The sequence below is a fragment of the Mytilus edulis genome, chromosome 7 (genome assembly GCF_963676685.1).
Source record: "Mytilus edulis chromosome 7, xbMytEdul2.2, whole genome shotgun sequence".
NCBI lineage: Eukaryota > Metazoa > Mollusca > Bivalvia > Mytilida > Mytilidae > Mytilus > Mytilus edulis.
Genome location: NC_092350.1, coordinates 26,260,343 through 26,282,730, shown reverse-complemented (window position 1 = coordinate 26,282,730; position 22,388 = coordinate 26,260,343). Strand labels below are relative to the sequence as shown.

Here is a 22,388-nt window from a genome sequence, read left to right as displayed (position 1 = left end):
GTCTGATGGCCATTTTTTTCACTTTTCAATGGAAAACTTGCATTTAGTTTTAGTCTCAATAGGCATAAATTTGGACCACTTACTATCATACAGAAAAATAATATGGTAGCCTATGAAAGGAGTAAGGTGTTCTGAATATAGTAAAGTGCTTGTTTTTACAGATTTAGTGAAATATTTGTGATGGACTACAGATTTGATGTACAGAGCTCTTCATATTTTACATACATCAATTAGGCTGTTTAACCAGGGCCATGAATACAAAATGTGCTGCACTTTTTTTCTGTGATAATCTCTTTTTTTCTATATTCAGAGTTCACAAATGGTTAATTAAATTTGATTTAAGCATAGAAACACAAATATCAGGAACAAAAAAGCTGTCAGATAGAAATTCAGCATGCCTCTTAGGCATACAATGTAAACTGCTTTAAAATGCTGACTATAGCCGTAGAATGCCAAAATGGCACATTTTAACAGAATTTCTGGAAACCAAAGATGTAAATCCTTTACTTTGATTGAGTTTGACAAATTGAAACCAGCAAATCATTCAGGAAAGTTGCCAAAGTACAAAATATAGATTTCAGGAATCCATCTCTTAGGCCCGAGAACACAGTTATTTCGTAGTGCATTTCTTTTAGACAATAAATTCAAATTAAAAAAATTGCACCTGCTCTTTCTCAAAAAGATTTTTACAGTGTAGTGTACTACTAGTGAGACAAATAATATCAAAATTATAGAAAGTTCTACCAGCTCTAACTCAAAATATTGACAATTCTGTGTTAAGGGGGTTTAAAATTCAGTTTGACAGCTTCAGACGTGATAAAATTTGACCTTTTTGAACTGGACCAAATCACTACTTAACATAAAGATTCAGCACCCAAATTTTTTTAACATGTAAATACATCCCCCTACTTAATATTTCATGCATTTAATATCAAGAAATAAATTGGGAAAGTGTATCAAATAAAACAACATGCAAGTTATACACTGTTTACACTAGGGACTATATTCGTAGACAACAAAAACCAAAGGACGATAACTGTGTCCTTGGACCTAATATGCAGCGTGCGTGCTCAAGTGTGAAAAACGCAGAGTAGTATATAGAATAGTCTTTTTCTAACTGTCCGTCAATGAATGAATGAATGTATGAATGAACGTAGTAAATATATAGTAAACACAACATATAGTGTAGTACTAGTATATAACTGTACTCTAATAAATAGCTACGGTGACACATTATTCAGTCAAGTGGATGAAATCATCTGATGACTCCAATATTATTGCTCTAAAATAACAATTCTTAACTGGGTAAATCTAAGTTTAATGTGTAGTCCAGAAATCTTTTTTGTGAAATGTAGTAAATATAAAGTACAGATTTAGTTGTTGAATAAAAAATTGAAAGATTATGTGTTTCCCATTAATTTGCACTATCGTGAAGAAATTGATCACCGAAGTATAATTATATATATGTATATGATGTAATAACAGGTTTATGTACACTGTCAAGTGGTAATGGCAATATTAAGATTATTTTCTTTTATTTCAGTCACCTGCGATGGCAAAGAATTTCCAGTAGCTTGTACGCTAACTTATGCCACTCCCATAATAACAAAGCCAAATTTCAAAACTGTAAGTTTAGAGTATACAGCTGAGTAAAGCTATAGAATATTGGTTTTGTTTCAGCTCACTTTAGAAGAGAAACACGGAAATGAGTTAGTTGACCGGCATTCCATAAATAAATAATAAATACAATATTTATATAAAGCATTATATAATAACAAAAATTACTCTAAGCGCTTCACATTTAAAAAATATATAAAATACATAAAACTTAAATTACAAAGCACTATCTTAAAAGAATCAAACAAGCATATAAAAATTTATAATATACTTAAAAAAGAAAGAAATAAAAGAAATGAAAAATGCATGTACCCTAAAATATACAAAACTGTCTATAACTAATGCAGTCAATTAGAAGTATATAAAATCTACAAGAAATCCTTAAAATCAGTCCGAAATAAATGAGTCTTGAGTTGTTTTTTAAAATCATCTAAAGAATTTACACTCTGTAAAGATGATATGGCAAATTGTTCCAGAGTGTAGGTGCAGCCTTGTCTCACCGTAGCTTTTCGTTCGAACGTCATTTGGAGGATGTAGGAGCATACTATTTTCGGACCTGAGGGATCTACTGGGCTTGTATGGCGTAATTAAGTTTTTAAGGTAACTAGGAGCCTTGCCATGCTGTGCTTTGTACACATATAAAAGAAGTTTATATTGGCAACGGTAATGTATGGGTAGCCAGTGTAACGATATTAAAACAGACGTAATTGAGTCAAATTTCCTTTTTCATGTTATCAAACCTGCTGATGTGTTTTGGACCCGCTACAATTTACTGATAATGTTGGTGTTAGTACCGTACAACAATGCACTACCATAGTCCAGCCTTGATGTAACTAGGGAGCACACTAGTGTTTTACAGGCTTCAACTGAAATTAAAGATCGAATTCGACCAATATTCCGAATTTGGTAAAAAAAAGTCTTAGTGATCGCAGTGGCTTGATGTTCCATACTGATGGTTTTATCAAAGTACATTCCCAGATTTTTCACACAAGAAACATTGCTTAACACTGTTCCATCAAATGTCAAATTCCATACATCAGTTATAGCTGATTTATAAGTTTAGTTTGTTTAAGGCTGCAATTTGAAATAACAAAATTTATTTAAATGAGTATTGATGAAAGATCAACAACTAGATCAACTGAAAAGTGTCTTACAATTTATCAGCCATTCTCATTTTCAGACTAGAAGTTGTGTTTAGCAATATTTGATAATTGCAAATCAACAGTTAAATATTAGTGGCAATTTTTTTTCTTTGTACTGAATATGACATGTAGATGATATATATTGACATTTAAAAAAGGTAAAAAAAAAAACCAACATTTTAAGGTGATATTTTTGTGTTCACCTTTACTACTTATAATTACAGTATGACAGTGGTGGAACATGTGTTGCACCAGATACTTGTAGTGACTGTAATGAGGGATTTTATCCCAATGGACCATATTGTGAAAGTAAGTAAGAAGCTTCTTATCCCATTTTTGATAAGACTAGATATGACTCTCACATTGCATTGCATAGAAATAGTATTCTTATATGAAAAAAATCTATTTTTCTTTATTAAAGTAAATTTTGTGGCAATAAAAGAAAATAAAAATGTAAAGTATGGTCTTGTTTGCCTTGCTTTTTATGCCAAATATTTTACCATGTGCAATAGTGAGGGATAAAATAGCTACTTGTAGGACTAACTCATGGTAAAATCTATAAATTCATGCATCAACGAATTATTTCTATCTTAAAAAGAACAAAAAGACAATTTTTTTGGATCTAAACACTCAAGGTGGAGGCAAATATTTGTTTTTCCCATAACTAAAAAAAACATTTATTATTGATGTAAAAGACCTAGAAAACAGAATTAATAACAATGCTAAAAAAAATTACAATAACATACCTAGACAGGGTTGGACAAAGATGAATGATTATCTTACATTCATTAAAAAATTGGTTTCAAGTAGTTCCTATCATCTTTTGTTAATGTTTCCATGTTTTGACAACTCTCAGTTTTACATATTTCCCAAAATTGTTTCTGTCCTCAACCTTTAATGTTATGAAACTAGTAACTTGATGTTATGCAAATTGCACCTATTTTGACAGTTTTTTTCCGTCTGCATTTAATTATGATCCAGACAGAAGTTTCCATTCTGTGTTTATGTTTTAGATGTAGGTCCAGCAATTAAATTTTGAATCAGTATTGAATTATGGATAAGTGGTTTTAAACCGACCTCCAATAGATCCATGATTCTGTAATGATGAGTGCTCAAATTGCATCCATGCTTAAACTCACATCTGTAAAAATAATCTTATAACATATTTTGTTTTATTTCTTCAAATATTTAAAACAATTTGACAGTATTCTCTAAAATTTTCCCAGTGAAAACTTCATCTGTTGATATATATTGTGACCATTTTGTGTATATATATTTAGCTATGTTGAAAGATGTGCATAATGTACATGTCAAATCATAAAAATGCAAATTGTTTAGTCTCTGGGAAAACTTGTGACATTTTGCTGCTGTTTTTGGTAAATGGGTGCAAATTTGACACTTGGTGCAATTACGGTACTGTGAAGTTACACAATTTTTATTACAACAAATCAAGATCAAGTGTAAATTTGGGTGGTGTCACTTTAAATGTTCTTGAGTTATGCCCCTTTATAATATTATAATATGAAAGCTAGGGCATTATCCATTTATTAATATAAACTTTAACCTTGAAGATTTTATTCTTTTTATGCTTTGTCAAAAGTGTAACAAAAAACTATGACATTTCTATAACGTTTATTAGGTTAATTTAAGCATTATTAAAGGATATAAGTTTTAATAAAAATGTATACTATTAAAAAATGTAAGTAAAAATGAAAGAATATGTACTGGTAGTATGAAACATACAGATAAAAATATGAAAATATATTCAATTGTTTCCAATTTATATATTTGATAGTAAATGATTTTATCATGTTTATTGTAGTTTGTGGTGAGATAACAAAGTGTAACCACAGAACTTGCACAACACTAAGTGATACATTATGTGAGTGGTGTGATGGAGATCCTGAGGGCAAACAGTATTTCAGGACATACACCCATGAGATCAGTAATGGCACTCAATGTGACAGTAAGTAGAAATATAGTTTATTACTGTAAGAAGGTCATACAAAGATTTATAGACAACTACTGTAAATTCAGAATTTATTGTGTGTATTTACTATTGCAATTTTGACACAACAGACCTAAATGTTTGTTGGGATTTTAGGAAAAACTGCATACATGAACAGGTGTCAGATTTTGGTAATATCCACTGGAGTCTAAATGACATAGCTGTAAGCAATTATAAATCACAGTATATCATTAAGATATATATATATAGTCATGGCTAATTTATAGCTGAGATAACATCAAATCTAAATACAGTTAAATCCTTAAATATAGCTAAAGGAAGAGCAGTACTGCTGGTTTGCTCTAACCCAGTTTTGATTAGCATCGTGGATGGGTCTTCTTGAGAACATTCTTCCTGTTTACTAGCACTTAAAATTCCTGCAATAACAGTAGGTTAGCACAAAGCAGTCAAAATTATTCTTACACCTTCTGGTTTTCTTTTATTTCTTTTTACTTTATATTTAAAATCTAAGATGAAAACATTGTAACCTCAATTAAAAACATGAGTGTCACCTATCCCATCTCAATTTTTATACGCCCGGGACGGGACGTATTATGGTATACTGTTGCCGTCCGTCCGTCCGTCCGTCTGTCCATCCGTCGTCCACACTTCGGACAATAACTCAAAAACACCTACACCAATTTCCATGAAACTTAAGTGAATTGTTTATATCTATTGACGTAAGCTCCCTTTCGTTTTTTTTTAATTTCAGATTTTAAGTTTTGGATTTATGGGGCTTTATTCATAAAAAAGGGGGGATTTTCAACACTTCGGACAATAACTCAAAAAGGCTTTCACCAATGTCCATGAAACTTTGATGAATTGTTTATATCTATTGATGTAAGCTCCCTTTCGTTTTTTTTTAATTTCAGATTTTAAGTTTTGGATTTATGGGGCTTTATTCATAAAAAAGGGGGGATTTTCAACACTTCGGACAATAACTCAAAAAGGCTTTCACCAATGTCCATGAAACTTTGGTGAATTGTTTATATCTATTGATGTAAGCTCCCTTTCGTTTTTTTTTTAATTTCAGATTTTAAGTTTTGGATTTATGGGGCTTTATTCATAAAAAAGGGGGATTTTTAACACTTTGGACAATAACTCAAAAAGGCTTTCACCAATGTCCATGAAACTTTGGTGAATTGTTTATATCTATTGATGTAAGCTCCCTTTCAATTTTTATAAATTTCAGATTTTAAGTTTTGGATTTATGGGGCTTTATTCATAAAAAAAAGGGTGATTTTTAACACTTCGGACAATAACTCAAAAAGGCTTTCACCAATGTCCATGAAACTTTGGTGAATTGTTTATATCTATTGATGTAAGCTCCTTTTCAATTTTTATAAATTTCAGATTTTAAGTTTTGGATTTATGGGGCTTTATTCATAAAAAAAGGGTGATTTTTAACACTTCGGACAATAACTCAAAAAGGCTTTCACCAATGTCCATGAAACTTTGGTGAATTGTTTATATCTATTGATGTAAGCTCCCTTTCAATTTTTATAAATTTCAGATTTTACATTTCCGTGTTATGAATTTTTATGCTTAAAAAAGGGGGGATTTTTCCAATTTTGGGAAAATAACTAACACTTTCACAAATTTTTATGTATGGATGAAAAATTAAAGACAACAAACTTAGTTAAATTTGAGGTAGCCTTAATAGTGCCAATTTTTTTGTGCATTTTTATTTATTATTTGGGGGGGGGGGTTATTTGACAGGGCTCACACTATTTCTAGTTGATCATATAAATTCATTTAAAGCATAAAAGACAAGTTAAAAGAGCAACGGGCCTATCATGCGCTAAAGCGCAGCCCTTTATTTTATTTATCAAAACATCACAAAATTACTGATACAGTATTGTTATTCAGTATTGTGTGGTACAGTCCTTGGATGGTGTAAACTTCCCACTAACACCATACACCATTACACCATACACCATACACTATTACACCATACACCTTGTACCATTACACCATACACGTTACACCTTTGCACCATACACCTTACACATTACACCATACACCATTCCCCATTCTATCTACACGATCCGAAATTACCCATAATGCAATTAAATTTCAACGACTACAAAATTATTTATTTGTTTTAAAAAACGAATTTTGATCACAATATTGCAAATTAATATATAAAATTAAGACCTCCGTGATCATGGTCATGTGAACAATACAGATCAAATACATGTATTTGTAAATAAAGTACGCATAAAACTTTGCTTGTATAAATTAAGCCGTGATCTGCCTTCCTGTAGAGGCTGTGTCTGCGCGTACACGCGTGGCCGAATTGGCCTCCGTTAATAAATAACGATATAGGTTTCACTGCTTTTATTATTAAGTTCTGATCGGTTTTAAAATGTAGCGTAAATTCAAAAAAAACTTGGTTTTCAGATGAAGTCGACAAACAATGCAGAAAACGAATAGTACTAAGATCATATAAAATATTCATATATAATCATGAAAGCGATAGTGGTGTACAGTTAACCGGTCAGGGCGAACTCTAAAAATCGAGTATACTCGGTTTTGCGAGTTTACGATCCCGTCGTGCAATAACTATTCATGCTTATGGCCAGCGTAATATAAATGATTATTATTTTTCTGCACCAATCAACAATACATTCATACATATCCTTTTTTTATTCAATTAATTGAATTATCCACAAAAATTATAGCTTTCACATCTCATCTTCACTAAAAACTAAAACGAACGAACCTAAAAATATTCCGGTAAATTTTTGCAATTTCTTTTTTTTTTTTCCCTCCCTTTTAAAAATGTCGAGATTGAAAACGCATTTTTGTTCCTTTAAAGTACGATATGATGTATTATTTTAAAATGAAACTTGAATTTTTTCCTTAAATTTGTGAAAAAAAAATCTCAATTTTTTTTAAGTAATATATAATCCTTATACGTTCAACATTCAAAGTTTTCGTTTGGTGTTAATAAAATGTATGTATCTTTCACTCAGTAAGGACATTGGTCCGCAGAAATTCAAGGTTGGTCAGGTTTGAGTGTAAACGTTTCTCGGACCAACATATTTTTGGTCATGCCAAGTAATCCTTGATCGCAACTCTGTTGGACCTCCTACGGCATCCATTAGTTATTAAAAAGATTAGATAAAAGAACATATAAACCTATCAAATGTACCGTTTTTGAAATAAAAATATTGCCAGTGGACCACTCAAACCTCCTTTTTTGGCGCTTACAATTTTCAACCCTCGAATTAAGCTTTCCAAAATAAATAAAATTAAAAACTTGCTTTCTAACCGATCTTTTCGTGTACCGGACAGGCACCACTCGTTATTTTATAAGAAAAGCCTGCTATGGTCTAATACACATGCATGTTGTCTACTTGGGAGTTTCCGCACAAACACTTGACTCAGAATAAACATCGAATACGGCAGTGGAACTACCATTCATTTGTTTGGGCAAAGGTTACCGGGTTAATACCGAGTTCAAAATATACATGAAATATCATATAACTCCGAGATTTCGATCTGTTTCATGCCAAGAAATTCTTGCTCAAAACTCTAGTGGTTCTCCTACGGCACCCATTAGAATATGATTTCATTCAACAAAATAATTTGTCCTGCATGTACGTATCGCTTTAAACACGGACATATACATGTACCAAATGGTGAATATGAATCAACCTTGAAATTGCTCTGGCAAATTGTTAGCTCGTAAAGTTAAAAAAAAATCCATGTTTGACAAAGGTGTTGGGTTTTTTTTTTGTTTTTTTTTTGTCAGAGAAGTTAAAATGAAATTTACCGGTAAATGGAGTTACACTGAATCATGAAAGTAATATTGTGAATCTTCTCAATTGAAGAATGATGGATTGAATCTGGTTTTATGGCAAGCCAAACCCTCTCTCTCTTATAGGCCTTGTTAAAAATACCGCTATTATATGACAATACAATTTGTCTTTATGGCGAATAATACACTATAAAAATCTTGAAATTATCTGCTGTTATTCGTATAAATAAAAAAAGAAAGTTGCGATATGATTGCCAATGCGACAATTCTCCACAAGAGACCAAAATGACACAGACATTTTCCCAACAACTATAGGTCACCGTACGGCCTTTAACAATGAGCAAAGTCCATAGTATGTTTCTTTTTATCATAATTGCAATATGATATTTTATAAGTTATCATTAGACTTCAAAATGTTGAATGAGTTGACGCCGTATACTGCTAATTGTATTTTTTATAAACCTCTGTGATGTGTACAATGGTGCAGTTTTGAGGGCATTCAACAGATTACACTCGTGTCACAGGATGTCGATGTATATCCTATAGGTGGTCATTCATGTTCAATAAACGAATGTAGGACAGAAAGTCACAGGACAAAAAGTCAAAATTTAGTTTAGTTAAACAAATTGTATTTGTTCAAGTACAAATTGGATAAGACACAAAAATAAATAAAGGAATATTAAGAGAACTGAAACAAAAAAATTAAAATACAAAATTAATTCAACAAACGAAAAAAGGGAAGCATTTAACTTAGATGATGATTTGTATGCGATCATGGTTTGCTATCTAGACAATTAGAATTCGGTTTTTAGAATATATTTCTTTGAACAAGAAAAAATCATTTTAAAGATAGTGTTGTGTTTTTTCTTGAACTATTATATATAAAGCAACTTTGTAATTAAAATTTATTCAATTTAAATCAATACAAAATGTCAATTATTATATATTTTGTCTCAGTCTCCATAATCACTGAAATGCACTATCCTTAATGTATTTAATAACATGGAACAATTCAGAAACATTGTTGAACAAGTATTATTCTATTTTATTTAAACGTTGTTCTCATATCATTATAGTCATAAGCAATAAGGATATCCTAATCGATGTTGTTGATTGTGTAATTCACGGCTGAGTAGGTGTGTAATCGATGACACGTGCATGCCCGCATTATATTATGAAAATTAAAAATATCTCTCTAAGTTCGGTTTTAAATATCTAAAAAATTACCTCAGGGACTCGGTCGGCAGATTTTTTATGTTTTTAATTTTTTTTTCTTTATTTCTTGTCTGGACACTGGACACATTTTCATAGTAAATACTGCCCATGGACAATATTTACTTATTTAAATGTGTCCTGGACACAATTTCCTATGAAAATATGTCCTTAAGTATGAAAAAGAGTCCATGAACAAAAACATTATTCACTACCATAATATTGTCGAGGGGGGACATTTTTTCAGAGGACATTGTGTCCACCAGGGCATCTTTTAATGGGATTTAAGTATTAAATGATATCCATTGCCTTGTTATTACTGTACACATTTTAACTTTTAATTGCAAACTTTAATTAATTGTTACTTTGACATAGAGTTGTCTCATTGGCACTGAATAAGTAACAGATGCTGTACAGTATTATTTTCCTTAGAGGACACAATTTAATAACTTTTACTACAACAGTTTGTTCTGTAGATGGACCATATTTCATAACTGTCGCTGTAAAATGCTGTCCACTTAGGAGACAATATTTCATGGCAATGGACATTATTTATTTTCAATTGCCTTCTTCTCTGACATAACAAATATAGTAAAGTTCTTCGGACTTAATTTTACACTTCCTTCAATCAATTAAAAATACTGCTTGTAAATATATTGTACTGTAGCACATATTAGAACCCCACTTAAATCATGAATGGTCATGCTTTACGAATTTCTTTCACATTTACATGTATGACCCATTCTGTTTGGCTTTATACAATGATATACCTTGACATTTCCGGGTATTACAAATCAACATGTATATTAACGGCTCATTTTTTATAATGGCGTTAAATAACCATCTTTGATAAAACAACATTTTTATAACATTCACATTTCTGAATGTTCTGTATATCAATTTCATATTTTATTGACCGAATGAGAATATGTTTATATGCAAGGAAACATATTGAGTATCAAATTAATATAGGTGGTTTTTATTTATCTTGGTATTAAATTAAAGAAATTTGAAAATACTATTGCGTGTCAGGTATAAAGTAGACTTGTTGACTGTTAGCGGAGAAATAATATGCCCTATACTAAAGAATATGAATGACTGAGACCGTGACAAGTCTTGCAAAGGAACAAGATATAAAGCACATCGATTTTCCTGCCGGGTGCGTTTAAACACTCGGCTGCTAAGGAGTCCACTCTGTCTTAAACAGTTCACAAACGTTTTTTTTTTGCACTAAATACTAATAAGGAGCACGCTTCAGCTAAACTTTTTTTTGTTTCGGTTTCATTCTATCTACATAGGCAAAGTTGACTTTAGATATTTTACCAAATGATACGAAACATTTAAATATGTCACAAGTATTACTCCATATATAAAAAAAGAAGATGTGGTATGATTGGCAATGAGAAAACTGTCCACAAGAGACCAAAATGACACAGACATTAACAATTGTATGTCACCGTACGGCCTTCAACAATAAGCAAATCCCATACCGCATAGTCAGCTACAAAATGCCCCGATATGACAATGTAAAACAATTCAAACGAGAAAACTCACGGCCTTATTTGTATAAAAAAATGAACAAAAAACAAATATATAACACATAAACAAACGACACCCACTGAATTACAGGCTCCTGACTTGGGACAGCCACATCCATAAATTATGTGGTAGGGTTAAACATGTTAGCGGGATCCCAACCCTCCCATATTTTTTTTAAAATAATATTTCGTCCTAAATATGCATGAAATGTTTGCCACTGGACGTTAGGCAATAAACAATCAATTGATCAAATTTGCACTAAAATAGGAATTCAACAAGTTAGTTAACTTTCTGAATTCGTTTTGTGCAGAAATAAATTCCATAGAATATATTAAGTATGTAAATATATGCAAAGGGTATCTTGTGGTCTTGTGGTATAGTTTATATTAGATCAATCATTTGGCTGTTGTCTGCTCTTTGGTTGTTTTGTTGTCTCTTTTACACATTCCCCGTTTTCATTCTCAATTTTATCGTATGTTTATTTTTATTGTATATGCCAGAAAATGTATTAGCCAAGTTTAAATGAAAATAAAGAGAATTAGCATATTGTTGAAGAGAAAATACATATCCGTGTGGAATTCGCCTCAGGTTGTTTTTCCAAGTTTGATATCCAACTTCTTTACCCGACAACCTTTATATTGTATATGTTTGATGGACTATCATCATGCTCATGTGACCATCAGGTACTGAGATAAATATGTTATGGTTTAAACTCTGTCAAAGCCAAAACGATTAAATATAATATCTAATTTAAATTCATTCATGCATGCAGTAAAACGTTTCTTGAATGAGTGAAATTATATAAAACAATTTTTCAAACTTTTATCTTTAATGTGAAAATAAACCGGGAAAGGAGTTGTGATAGACAAATGGACAACTATATACATGATATATAAACATATGTATTGATATTTTCTTTAGTTATGAACTGTAGAAAATATCCGATTCATTTATCCTCATTACACACAATCTGTGTTGAAATGCGTTGAAAGCATGGGAGTTTGTATTTCTTGCTCCTATATTATGTATTTCTTAAATATTTTCTTCGCCTAAAATGTGATCGATGTTTATATTGTTCTTATTAGTCCTGAATTTTATAGTACGAATCACACCTCTTAACACAAGTGAAAAAGAAAGGGGGGAAACCTTGAATGACACAGTACAAAACTCCCAGTATATTTTATTTTATCATGGCCATTATAATGCTTAATCTACATGTATATATTGTTACCTACAAACATGAAATCGACAATAAAATTATACCACCAGCTATTTAATTGTACCATGTTGGTACTACTTCTACTACTTTGCGTTACACGAAGTTCCTCAAAACAAGGACTTGGTATAGAAAGTCCCTGCTCAAAATAAGGCAATTTTGACATTTCAAAGAACTCTAGTGTTTTTCGTTTTATTTTGTCTGGCATTGTCGGTATGTTTTCGTCTTATAAGTTTGAAATCCCCATTGCACGTTATATGTTGCCTCCCTTATTGTGCAGCAGCAAATATTCTAGAAGTACGTTATAAATACTTAGGATCTCGTGTCATGACTAAATAATTGAATCCTTTTTTCAGACAGGATAATATGCTCATCTCGGGTCCTTTAATAGCTAACTTACTTTGGTCTCTTGTGGAGAGTGGTCTCATTAGCAATCATATACTACACATATATATATATATATAGTACATGTACCACATCTCCTTTTAATGGGCGCACTACGTTTGCACACATTTGGGAATTAAAATGTTTTAAGTTTCCACTCAGCTTTTGATTACATTTGCACGCATTTATTTAACAGGTTTATTTCAATAATAATAATAATAATTTTATTTGCAAATTACACCCATATGGGTCAAGCAAACACAAATACAACATTTAATACAGACAGTGAAGAATTACAAATATAAACATAAAAAAAAACATAGTTATAAATGGTAATTAATGTAACCTTTGATGGACATGGACCTCATTTTCGCAATTCTAAAGATTGCTTTATAAAGTCACCAATTTCTGTCAAAAGCTCAGATTTAGGATTTAAAAGTTGTTTTAGCTTTAAAAGTGGTTGATAATTTGTAAAATCAGGATTTATATTATTAATCTTTAAAAATAAGCAATCTCTTAAAGTTGAGTTTAGTTTGCAATATAGAAAAAAATGGTATTCATCATCAATTTTATTACAAAGTTTACATAACCTTTGATCTCTGGGTACATTTTTATATCTTCCCATTACAACCTCTAGGTTATGGTCACTAACCCTTAATTTAGAAATTAATTGTCTGGTTTTAAAATTTGATTCTTTTAATAAAATTTTTAATAATTTTCAATTTTTTTTCTCAGTCAATCTAGATTGCCAGCATGTTCTCTTTTTATCCAATAAAGTCTCTCGCAACAAAATTTCAGTGATTTGATACCCCAAGCTGACTTGCATAATAAAATTATATCAATGCATCAACCAAAACTGACCATATTTACATTTTATTATGTAAATCTATATATACAGCTGCACAGTACATAGTAAATCAGCAATATTTTGATATCAGAATGCATTGCATTATACAAATGAGTCGACAGTAACATTGCAACACAATGTCAACACAAATTTATTCCAATCATTTAGATTGTCAGCATATCCTCTTTTTATTCAAAATAGTGTCTTGCAACAAAATTTCAGTGATTTGATACCTCAAGCTGACTCATATAATAAAATTATTTTAACGTATCAACATAATTTCAGTGATTTGATACCTCAAGCTGACTCATATAATAAAATTATTTTAACACGTCAACAAAATTTCAGTGATTTGATACCTCAAGCTGACTCATACATGTATAATAAAATTATTTTAACTCGTCAACAAAATTTCAGTGATTTGATACCCATGATACCTCAACAATGCTCAAGCTGACTCATATAATAAAATTATTTTAATGCGTCAACAAAATTTCAGTGATTTGATACCTCAAGTTGACTTATATTATAAAACAATTTTAACGCGTCAACAAAATTTCCGTGATTTGATCATGACAATGCTGAAGCTGACTCATATAATAAAATTATTTTTACACGTCAACAAAATTTCAGTGATTTGATACCTCAAGCTGACTCATATGATAAAATTATTTTAACGCGTAAACAAAATTTCAGTGATTTGATACCTCAACAATGCTGAAGCTGACTCATAAATAAAAATTATTTAAACACATAAACAAAATTTCAGTGATTTGATACCTCAAGCTCACTCATATGATAAAATTTCAGTGATTTGATAATTCAACAATGCTGAAGCTGACTCATATAATAAAATTAGTTTAACACGTAAACATTATTTTAGTGATTTGATACCTCAAGCTGACTCATATGATAAAATTATTTTTTAAAACTGACCATATTCGCTCTTATTATGTAAATCAATATATACAAAATGATATAGCAGCATAGTAAATCAGCAATATTTTGATGTCAGAATGGATTGCCATTATATAAATTTTGTTGATTGTTGGCATGTCTTGTTTTTATTCAAAATATTGTCTCGTAACAAAATTTCAGTAATTTGAAACCTCAGGCTGACCATGCTGACTCATAATAAAATTATTTAAACATGTCAACCAAAACTAACCATATAAGCACTTAATCATGTCTATTATGTAAATCTATATAGCAGCATAGCAAATCAGCAATATTTTGATTCTTTTCTGTTTACGTAATATAAAACGGTCACTGAAGTCAGTATCTGTATCTGTATTTCAAACTTCTGAACATGGATGGGTATGCTGTTCATTCATTTTGGCTATTGTTTGATTGGTGGATCTGCGCATAAATAAGTCATGCTTGCTGAGGTGTGCTCATTTAAACCCAGTGGTTCAGGATATTTTGTAAGATTCACCATATCGCTAATCCTGGCTGAGCCGGCTGCTTGAACTTTTCATGCATATAACAATCACTTTTCCATGGTGGCGTCATATATTTTGTTTTATGACGTCAAAATTTTACGGGAAATTTTACATGTCTATTAATGGCAGACAAATAGTGATAAGGTTTATAAAACTAACCCAGTAGTACATCCCCCAACAACGTGACTGACATGAGAGATACTTTCATGTCTTTATAATGAGAAGTTCTCTTCTTGGATAAGTATACTGTTACATGTAGTATATTATGTCGGTTGGTTGATTTTGTTGGTAGATAAATTTCAAGTGGCAAATATTTCATTCCTGTTCGCATAAGTATTTTTTCGAACGTTCACGGTATCATTTATAATTTATGACAAATCTAACACAATTGACGAGATTGTTCATAGTTATACAACACCTTATGTGCAATACATGTAACACTGTACAGTGTACAATTTCCTTTTGAACATTTTCTGGAAAACAGAATCGTGAATCCAAGGCAAACAAACGTGAATTACGAAGGAATATTTATGAAGAGCCTGTCAAAAATGGGGAACGAAACAACGTTAAAAATGATGTTGATAACCCATGATATAAAAATAATGTTCCTATGCGCGGATAACCTCTGTATACGGCTTCTACTTAAAAAAAAATAATTTATTTTAATTTATGATAGCTGCAAGTGATAACAAGTGTCTAATCTTATAGCCATGATTGTTCTCTATAAATAAGAATATGAAAAAATAAAATAATTACTTTAATAAACACATTAAAAAAATTTTTTTTTCGTATTCTTATCTATAATATATATTTAGTCTACCGGGTATAATAATTTAATTGCTACTCTCGAAAAATATTAATTAAGATTATTATTATTGTTTATGTTTACAATCCGAAAAATTAAAATAAAAAGAACTTCGATTTCCACCAATGAAATGTCGTACACCATTCATTCACACCATTCCCGATTGCACGTTACACGATCACACCATTCCTCATACACCATTACACCATTCCCCTTACACCATACACCATAGCACCATACACCTTACACCATTGCACCATACACCATACACCATTACACCATACACGTTTTTTTTGGAAGTTTACACCATCCAAGGGCTGTACATGTACCAATAACATATCTTAGTGTAAATAGTTAAAATGATTTTAATTGAATTTTTAGAGGTGTGTTCCTGGAAAGATGATAGTACCTATTGTTATCCTGGTGTGTGTGGTACAGGTACCAATGATCTAGCAACAGATTGTGTATGTGCTGAGAATTTTGGTGGAGATAACTGTATAGACAGTATGTGAAAGAAAAATACAGCTAGTATTTAAGTAAACACAATTTTGTGTTTATGAGGCCACAATTAAAAATATTTCAGTTTGCCCAAACCCGACCCATGATGACTGGGTGTGGGTAGGTAGGTAGGCAAATTCTTTTTTTTTTCTTTCAGAATTTGCATGAAAATTTTTAGCTCACCTGGCCCGAAGGGCCAAGTGAGCTTTTCTCATCACTTGGCGTCCGGCGTCCGTCGTCGTCGTTGTCCGTCGTCGTCCGTCGTCCGTCGTCGTCCGTCGTCGTTAACTTTTACAAAAATCTTCTCCTCTGAAACTACTGGGCCAAATCAAACCAAACTTGGCCACAATCATCATTGGGGTATCTAGTTTAAAAAATGTGTGGCGTGACCCGGTCAACCAACCAAGATGGCCGCCACGGCTAAAAATAGAACATAGGGGTAAAATGCAGTTTTTGGCTTATAACTCAAAAACCAAAGCATTAAGAGCAAATCTGACATGGGGTAAAAATGTTTATCAGGTCAAGATCTATCTGCCCTGAAATTTTCAGATGAATCGGTCAATTGGTTGTTGGGTTGCTGCCCCTGAATTGGTAATTTTGAGGAAATTTTGCTGTTTTTGGTTATTATCTTGAATATTATTATAGATAGAGATAAATTGTAAACAGCAATAATGTTCAGCAAAGTAAGATCTACAAATAAGTCAACATGACCAAAATGGTCATTTGACCCGTTTAGGAGTTATTGCCCTTTATAGTCAATTTTTAACCATTTTTCGTTAATTAAAGTAATCTTTTACAAAAATCTTCTCCTCTGAAACTACTGGGCCAAATTAATCCAAACTTGGCCACAATCATCTTTGGGGTATCTAGTTTAAAAAATGTGTGGCGTGACCTGGTCAACCAACCAAGATGGCCGCCACGGCTAAAAATAGAACAAAGGGGTAAAATGCAGTTTTTGGCTTATAACTCAAAAACCAAAGCATTTTGAGGAAATCTGACATGGGATAAAAATGTTTATCAGGTCAAGATCTATCTGCCCTGAAATTTTCAGATGAATCGGTCAATCGGTTGTTGGGTTGCTGCCCCTGAATTGGTAATTTTGAGGAAATTTTGCTGTTTTTGGTTATTATCTTGAATATTATTATAGATAGAGATAAACTGTAAACAGCAATAATGTTCAACAAAGTAAGATCTACAAATAAGTCAACATGACCAAAATGGTCAGTTGACCCGTTTAGGAGTTATTGCCCTTTATAGTCAATTTTTAACCATTTTTCGTAAATTAAAGTAATCTTTTACAAAAATCTTCTCCTCTGAAACTACTGGGCCAAATTAATCCAAACTTGGCCACAATCATCTTTGGGGTTTCTAGTTTAAAAAATGTGTGGCGTGACCTGGTCAACCAACCAAGATGGCCGCCACCGCTAAAAATAGAACATAGGGGTAAAATGCAGTTTTTGGCTTATAACTCAAAAACCAAAGCATTTTGAGGAAATCTGACATGGGATAAAAATGTTTATCAGGTCAAGATCTATCTGCCCTGAAATTTTCAGATGAATCGGTCAATCGGTTGTTGGGTTGCTGCCCCTGAATTGGTAATTTTGAGGAAATTTTGCTGTTTTTGGTTATTATCTTGAATATTATTATAGATAGAGATAAATTGTAAACAGCAATAATGTTCAGCAAAGTAAGATCTACAAATAAGTCAACATGACCAAAATGGTCAGTTGACCCGTTTAGGAGTTATTGCCCTTTATAGTCAATTTTTAACCATTTTTCGTAAATTAAAGTAATCCTTTACAAAAATCTTCTCCTCTGAAACTACTGGGCCAAATTAATCCAAACTTGGCCACAATCATCTTTGGGGTATCTAGTTTAAAAAATGTGTGGCGTGACCTGGTCAACCAACCAAGATGGCCGCCACCGCTAAAAATAGAACATAGGGGTAAAATGCAGTTTTTGGCTTATAACTCAAAAACCAAAGCATTTTGAGGAAATCTGACATGGGATAAAAATGTTTATCAGGTCAAGATCTATCTGCCCTGAAATTTTCAGATGAATCGGTCAATCGGTTGTTGGGTTGCTGCCCCTGAATTGGTAATTTTGAGGAAATTTTGCTGTTTTTGGTTATTATCTTGAATATTATTATAGATAGAGATAAATTGTAAACAGCAATAATGTTCAGCAAAGTATGATCTACAAATAAGTCTACATGACCAAAATGGTCAGTTGACCCGTTTAGGAGTTATTGCCCTTTATAGTCAATTTTTAACCATTTTTCGTAAATTAAAGTAATCCTTTACAAAAATCTTCTCCTCTGCAACTACTGGGCCAAATTAATCCAAACTTGGCCACAATCATCTTTGGGGTATCTAGTTTAAAAAATGTGTGGCGTGACCTGGTCAACCAACCAAGATGGCCGCCACCGCTAAAAATAGAACATAGGGGTAAAATGCAGTTTTTGGCTTATAACTCAAAAACCAAAGCATTTTGAGGAAATCTGACATGGGATAAAAATGTTTATCAGGTCAAGATCTATCTGCCCTGAAATTTTCAGATGAATCGGTCAATCGGTTGTTGGGTTGCTGCCCCTGAATTGGTAATTTTGAGGAAATTTTGCTGTTTTTGGTTATTATCTTGAATATTATTATAGATAGAGATAAATTGTAAACAGCAATAATGTTCAGCAAAGTATGATCTACAAATAAGTCAACATGACCAAAATGGTCAGTTGACCCGTTTAGGAGTTATTGCCCTTTATAGTCAATTTTTAACCATTTTTCGTAAATTAAAGTAATCCTTTACAAAAATCTTCTCCTCTGCAACTACTGGGCCAAATTAATCCAAACTTGGCCACAATCATCTTTGGGGTATCTAGTTTAAAAAATGTGTGGCGTGACCTGGTCAACCAACCAAGATGGCCGCCACCGCTAAAAATAGAACATAGGGGTAAAATGCAGTTTTTGGCTTATAACTCAAAAACCAAAGCATTTTGAGGAAATCTGACATGGGATAAAAATGTTTATCAGGTCAAGATCTATCTGCCCTGAAATTTTCAGATGAATCGGTCAATCGGTTGTTGGGTTGCTGCCCCTGAATTGGTAATTTTAAGAAAATTTGGTGTTTTTGGTTATTATCTTGAATATTATTATAGATAGAGATAAATTGTAAACAGCAATAATGTTCAGCAAAGTAAGATCTACAAATAAGTCAACATGACCAAAATGGTCAGTTGACCCGTTTAGGAGTTATTGCCCTTTATAGTCAATTTTTAACCATTTTTCGTAAATTAAAGTAATCCTTTACAAAAATCTTCTCCTCTGCAACTACTGGGCCAAATTAATCCAAACTTGGCCACAATCATCTTTGGGGTATCTAGTTTAAAAAATGTGTGGCGTGACCTGGTCAACCAACCAAGATGGCCGCCACCGCTAAAAATAGAACATAGGGGTAAAATGCAGTTTTTGGCTTATAACTCAAAAACCAAAGCATTTTGAGGAAATCTGACATGGGATAAAAATGTTTATCAGGTCAAGATCTATCTGCCCTGAAATTTTCAGATGAATCGGTCAATCGGTTGTTGGGTTGCTGCCCCTGAATTGGTAATTTTAAGAAAATTTGGTGTTTTTGGTTATTATCTTGAATATTATTATAGATAGAGATAAATTGTAAACAGCAATAATGTTCAGCAAAGTAAGATCTACAAATAAGTCAACATGACCAAAATGGTCAGTTGACCCGTTTAGGAGTTATTGCCCTTTATAGTCAATTTTTAACCATTTTTCGTAAATTAAAGTAATCCTTTACAAAAATCTTCTCCTCTGCAACTACTGGGCCAAATTAATCCAAACTTGGCCACAATCATCTTTGGGGTATCTAGTTTAAAAAATGTGTGGCGTGACCTGGTCAACCAACCAAGATGGCCGCCACCACTAAAAATAGAACATAGGGGTAAAATGCAGTTTTTGGCTTATAACTCAAAAACCAAAGCATTTTGAGGAAATCTGACACGGGATAAAAATGTTTATCAGGTCAAGATCTATCTGCCCTGAAATTTTCAGATGAATCGGTCAATCAGTTGTTGGGTTGCTGCCCCTGAATTGGTAATTTTGAGGAAATTTTGCTGTTTTTGGTTATTATCTTGAATATTATTATAGATAGAGATAAACTGTAAACAGCAATAATGTTCAGCAAAGTAAGATCTACAAATAAGTCAACATGACCAAAATGGTCAGTTGACCCCTTTAGGAGTTATTGCCCTTTATAGTCAATCTTTAACCATTTTTCATAAATCTAAGTAATCTTTTACAAAATCTCCACTGAAACTACTAGGCCACAATCATCTTTGGGGTATCTAGTTTGAAAAATGTGTCCGATGACCTGGCCATTCAACCAAGATGGCCGCCACGGCTAAAAATAGAACATAGGGGTAAAATGCAGTTTTTGGCTTATAACTATGAAACCAAAGCATCTAGAGCAAATCTGACAAGAAGTTAAATTGTTAATCAAGTCAATATCTATCTGCCCTGAATTTTTCAGATGAATTGGACAACTGGTTGTTGGGTTGCTGCCCTCCAATTGGTCATTTTTAAAGAAATTTTGCCGTTTTTGGTTATCTTGAATACTATTATAGATAGCGATAAACTGTAAACAGCAATAATGTTCAGCAAAGTAAGATCTACAAATAAGTCAACATGACCTAAATGGTCAATTGACCCCTTAAGGAGTTATTGCCCTTTATAGTCAATTTTTAACAATTTTCATTAATTTGGTAAATTTATGTAAATTTTTACCAAATATAGTTCTCTGTTACTAATGGGCAAAGTTCATTATAGATATAATTGTAAGAAGCAAAATCGTTCAGTAAAGTAAGTACTTCAAACACATCACCATCACCAAAATACAATTTTGTCATGAATCCATTTGTGTCCTTTGTTTAATATGCACATAGACCAAGGTGAGCGACACAGGCTCTTTAGAGCCTCTAGTTAAAGATCTTAAAACAGTACATCTGGTTTTTTCGTCAAAACCTTTGTAGAGTCAACCAAAAGCCATGAATTTAAAACCTCTATACATAAATTAGTCTACTTTATGATTTGTATCCTGAGATGTTTATAACCCTGACAATTGCTACATGTGTGAAAGGGCTGGTGGATTTATGAAGTGATTTTCAACAGTTACATCAACACGATGTTTGTGTAAAAAAAAATATCAGCTGAATATGTATTGATTTAATTTGATTGCAGTTTTTAAACCCTATATCTATTAAAATAGATTAAATGTCCTAAAATATTTTAAATGAATTATTATCTACCATCCATAGTTTGTCTTTTTTTTTTTTTTGAAAATTTATATTTTAATAATTACATTAGAACTATGTTTCATTATAATATTTTATTCTGATTGTTTAACTGCACATCACATGTTATTCCATAAGCAGTTGCATTGCTCAATACAACTTTTCACTCATGATAACATGTGCTCCAACAATAAAGTGCACAGGTGAATTAAATAATAAAATATATAAAATTCGTGTTTTCATGATCATAGCTAAAAAATGTAATTATAAGTATTGAATGCTTCTTTTTGTAACTTTATAGGGTTGTAAAAGCATTGACCGTGCGTACATTTTTGTCGAGCCTGCAACTTTTGTTGCAGAAAGCTCGACAAAGGGATAGTGATCCGGCGGCTACGGCGGCGGCGTTAGCTCACTTCTTATAAGCTTTATATTTTAGAAGGTGGAAGACCTGGATGCTTCATACTGTGTATATAGATGCTTCATGTTACGAAGTTTCCGTCAGTCACATGTCCAATGTCCTTGACCTCATTTTCATGGTTCAGTGACCACTTGAAAAAAAAGTTCAATTTTTTTGTAATGTTGAATTTTCTCTTATTATAAGTAATAGGATAAC

General features: G+C 32.1%; 1 protein-coding gene across 1 annotated transcript in view; it reads left to right on the top strand.

Annotated features, from left to right (window-relative positions):
• LOC139481135 (uncharacterized) overlaps positions 1 to 22,388 on the top strand; it is a 112,305-nt gene that overhangs the window by 11,130 nt on the left and 78,787 nt on the right. The window contains exons 4-7 of the mRNA XM_071264247.1: positions 1,544 to 1,626; positions 2,984 to 3,068; positions 4,582 to 4,725; positions 16,360 to 16,482. Coding sequence (XP_071120348.1) covers positions 1,544 to 1,626; positions 2,984 to 3,068; positions 4,582 to 4,725; positions 16,360 to 16,482 — 435 coding nt within the window. The remainder of the gene's footprint in view (positions 1 to 1,543; positions 1,627 to 2,983; positions 3,069 to 4,581; positions 4,726 to 16,359; positions 16,483 to 22,388) is intronic.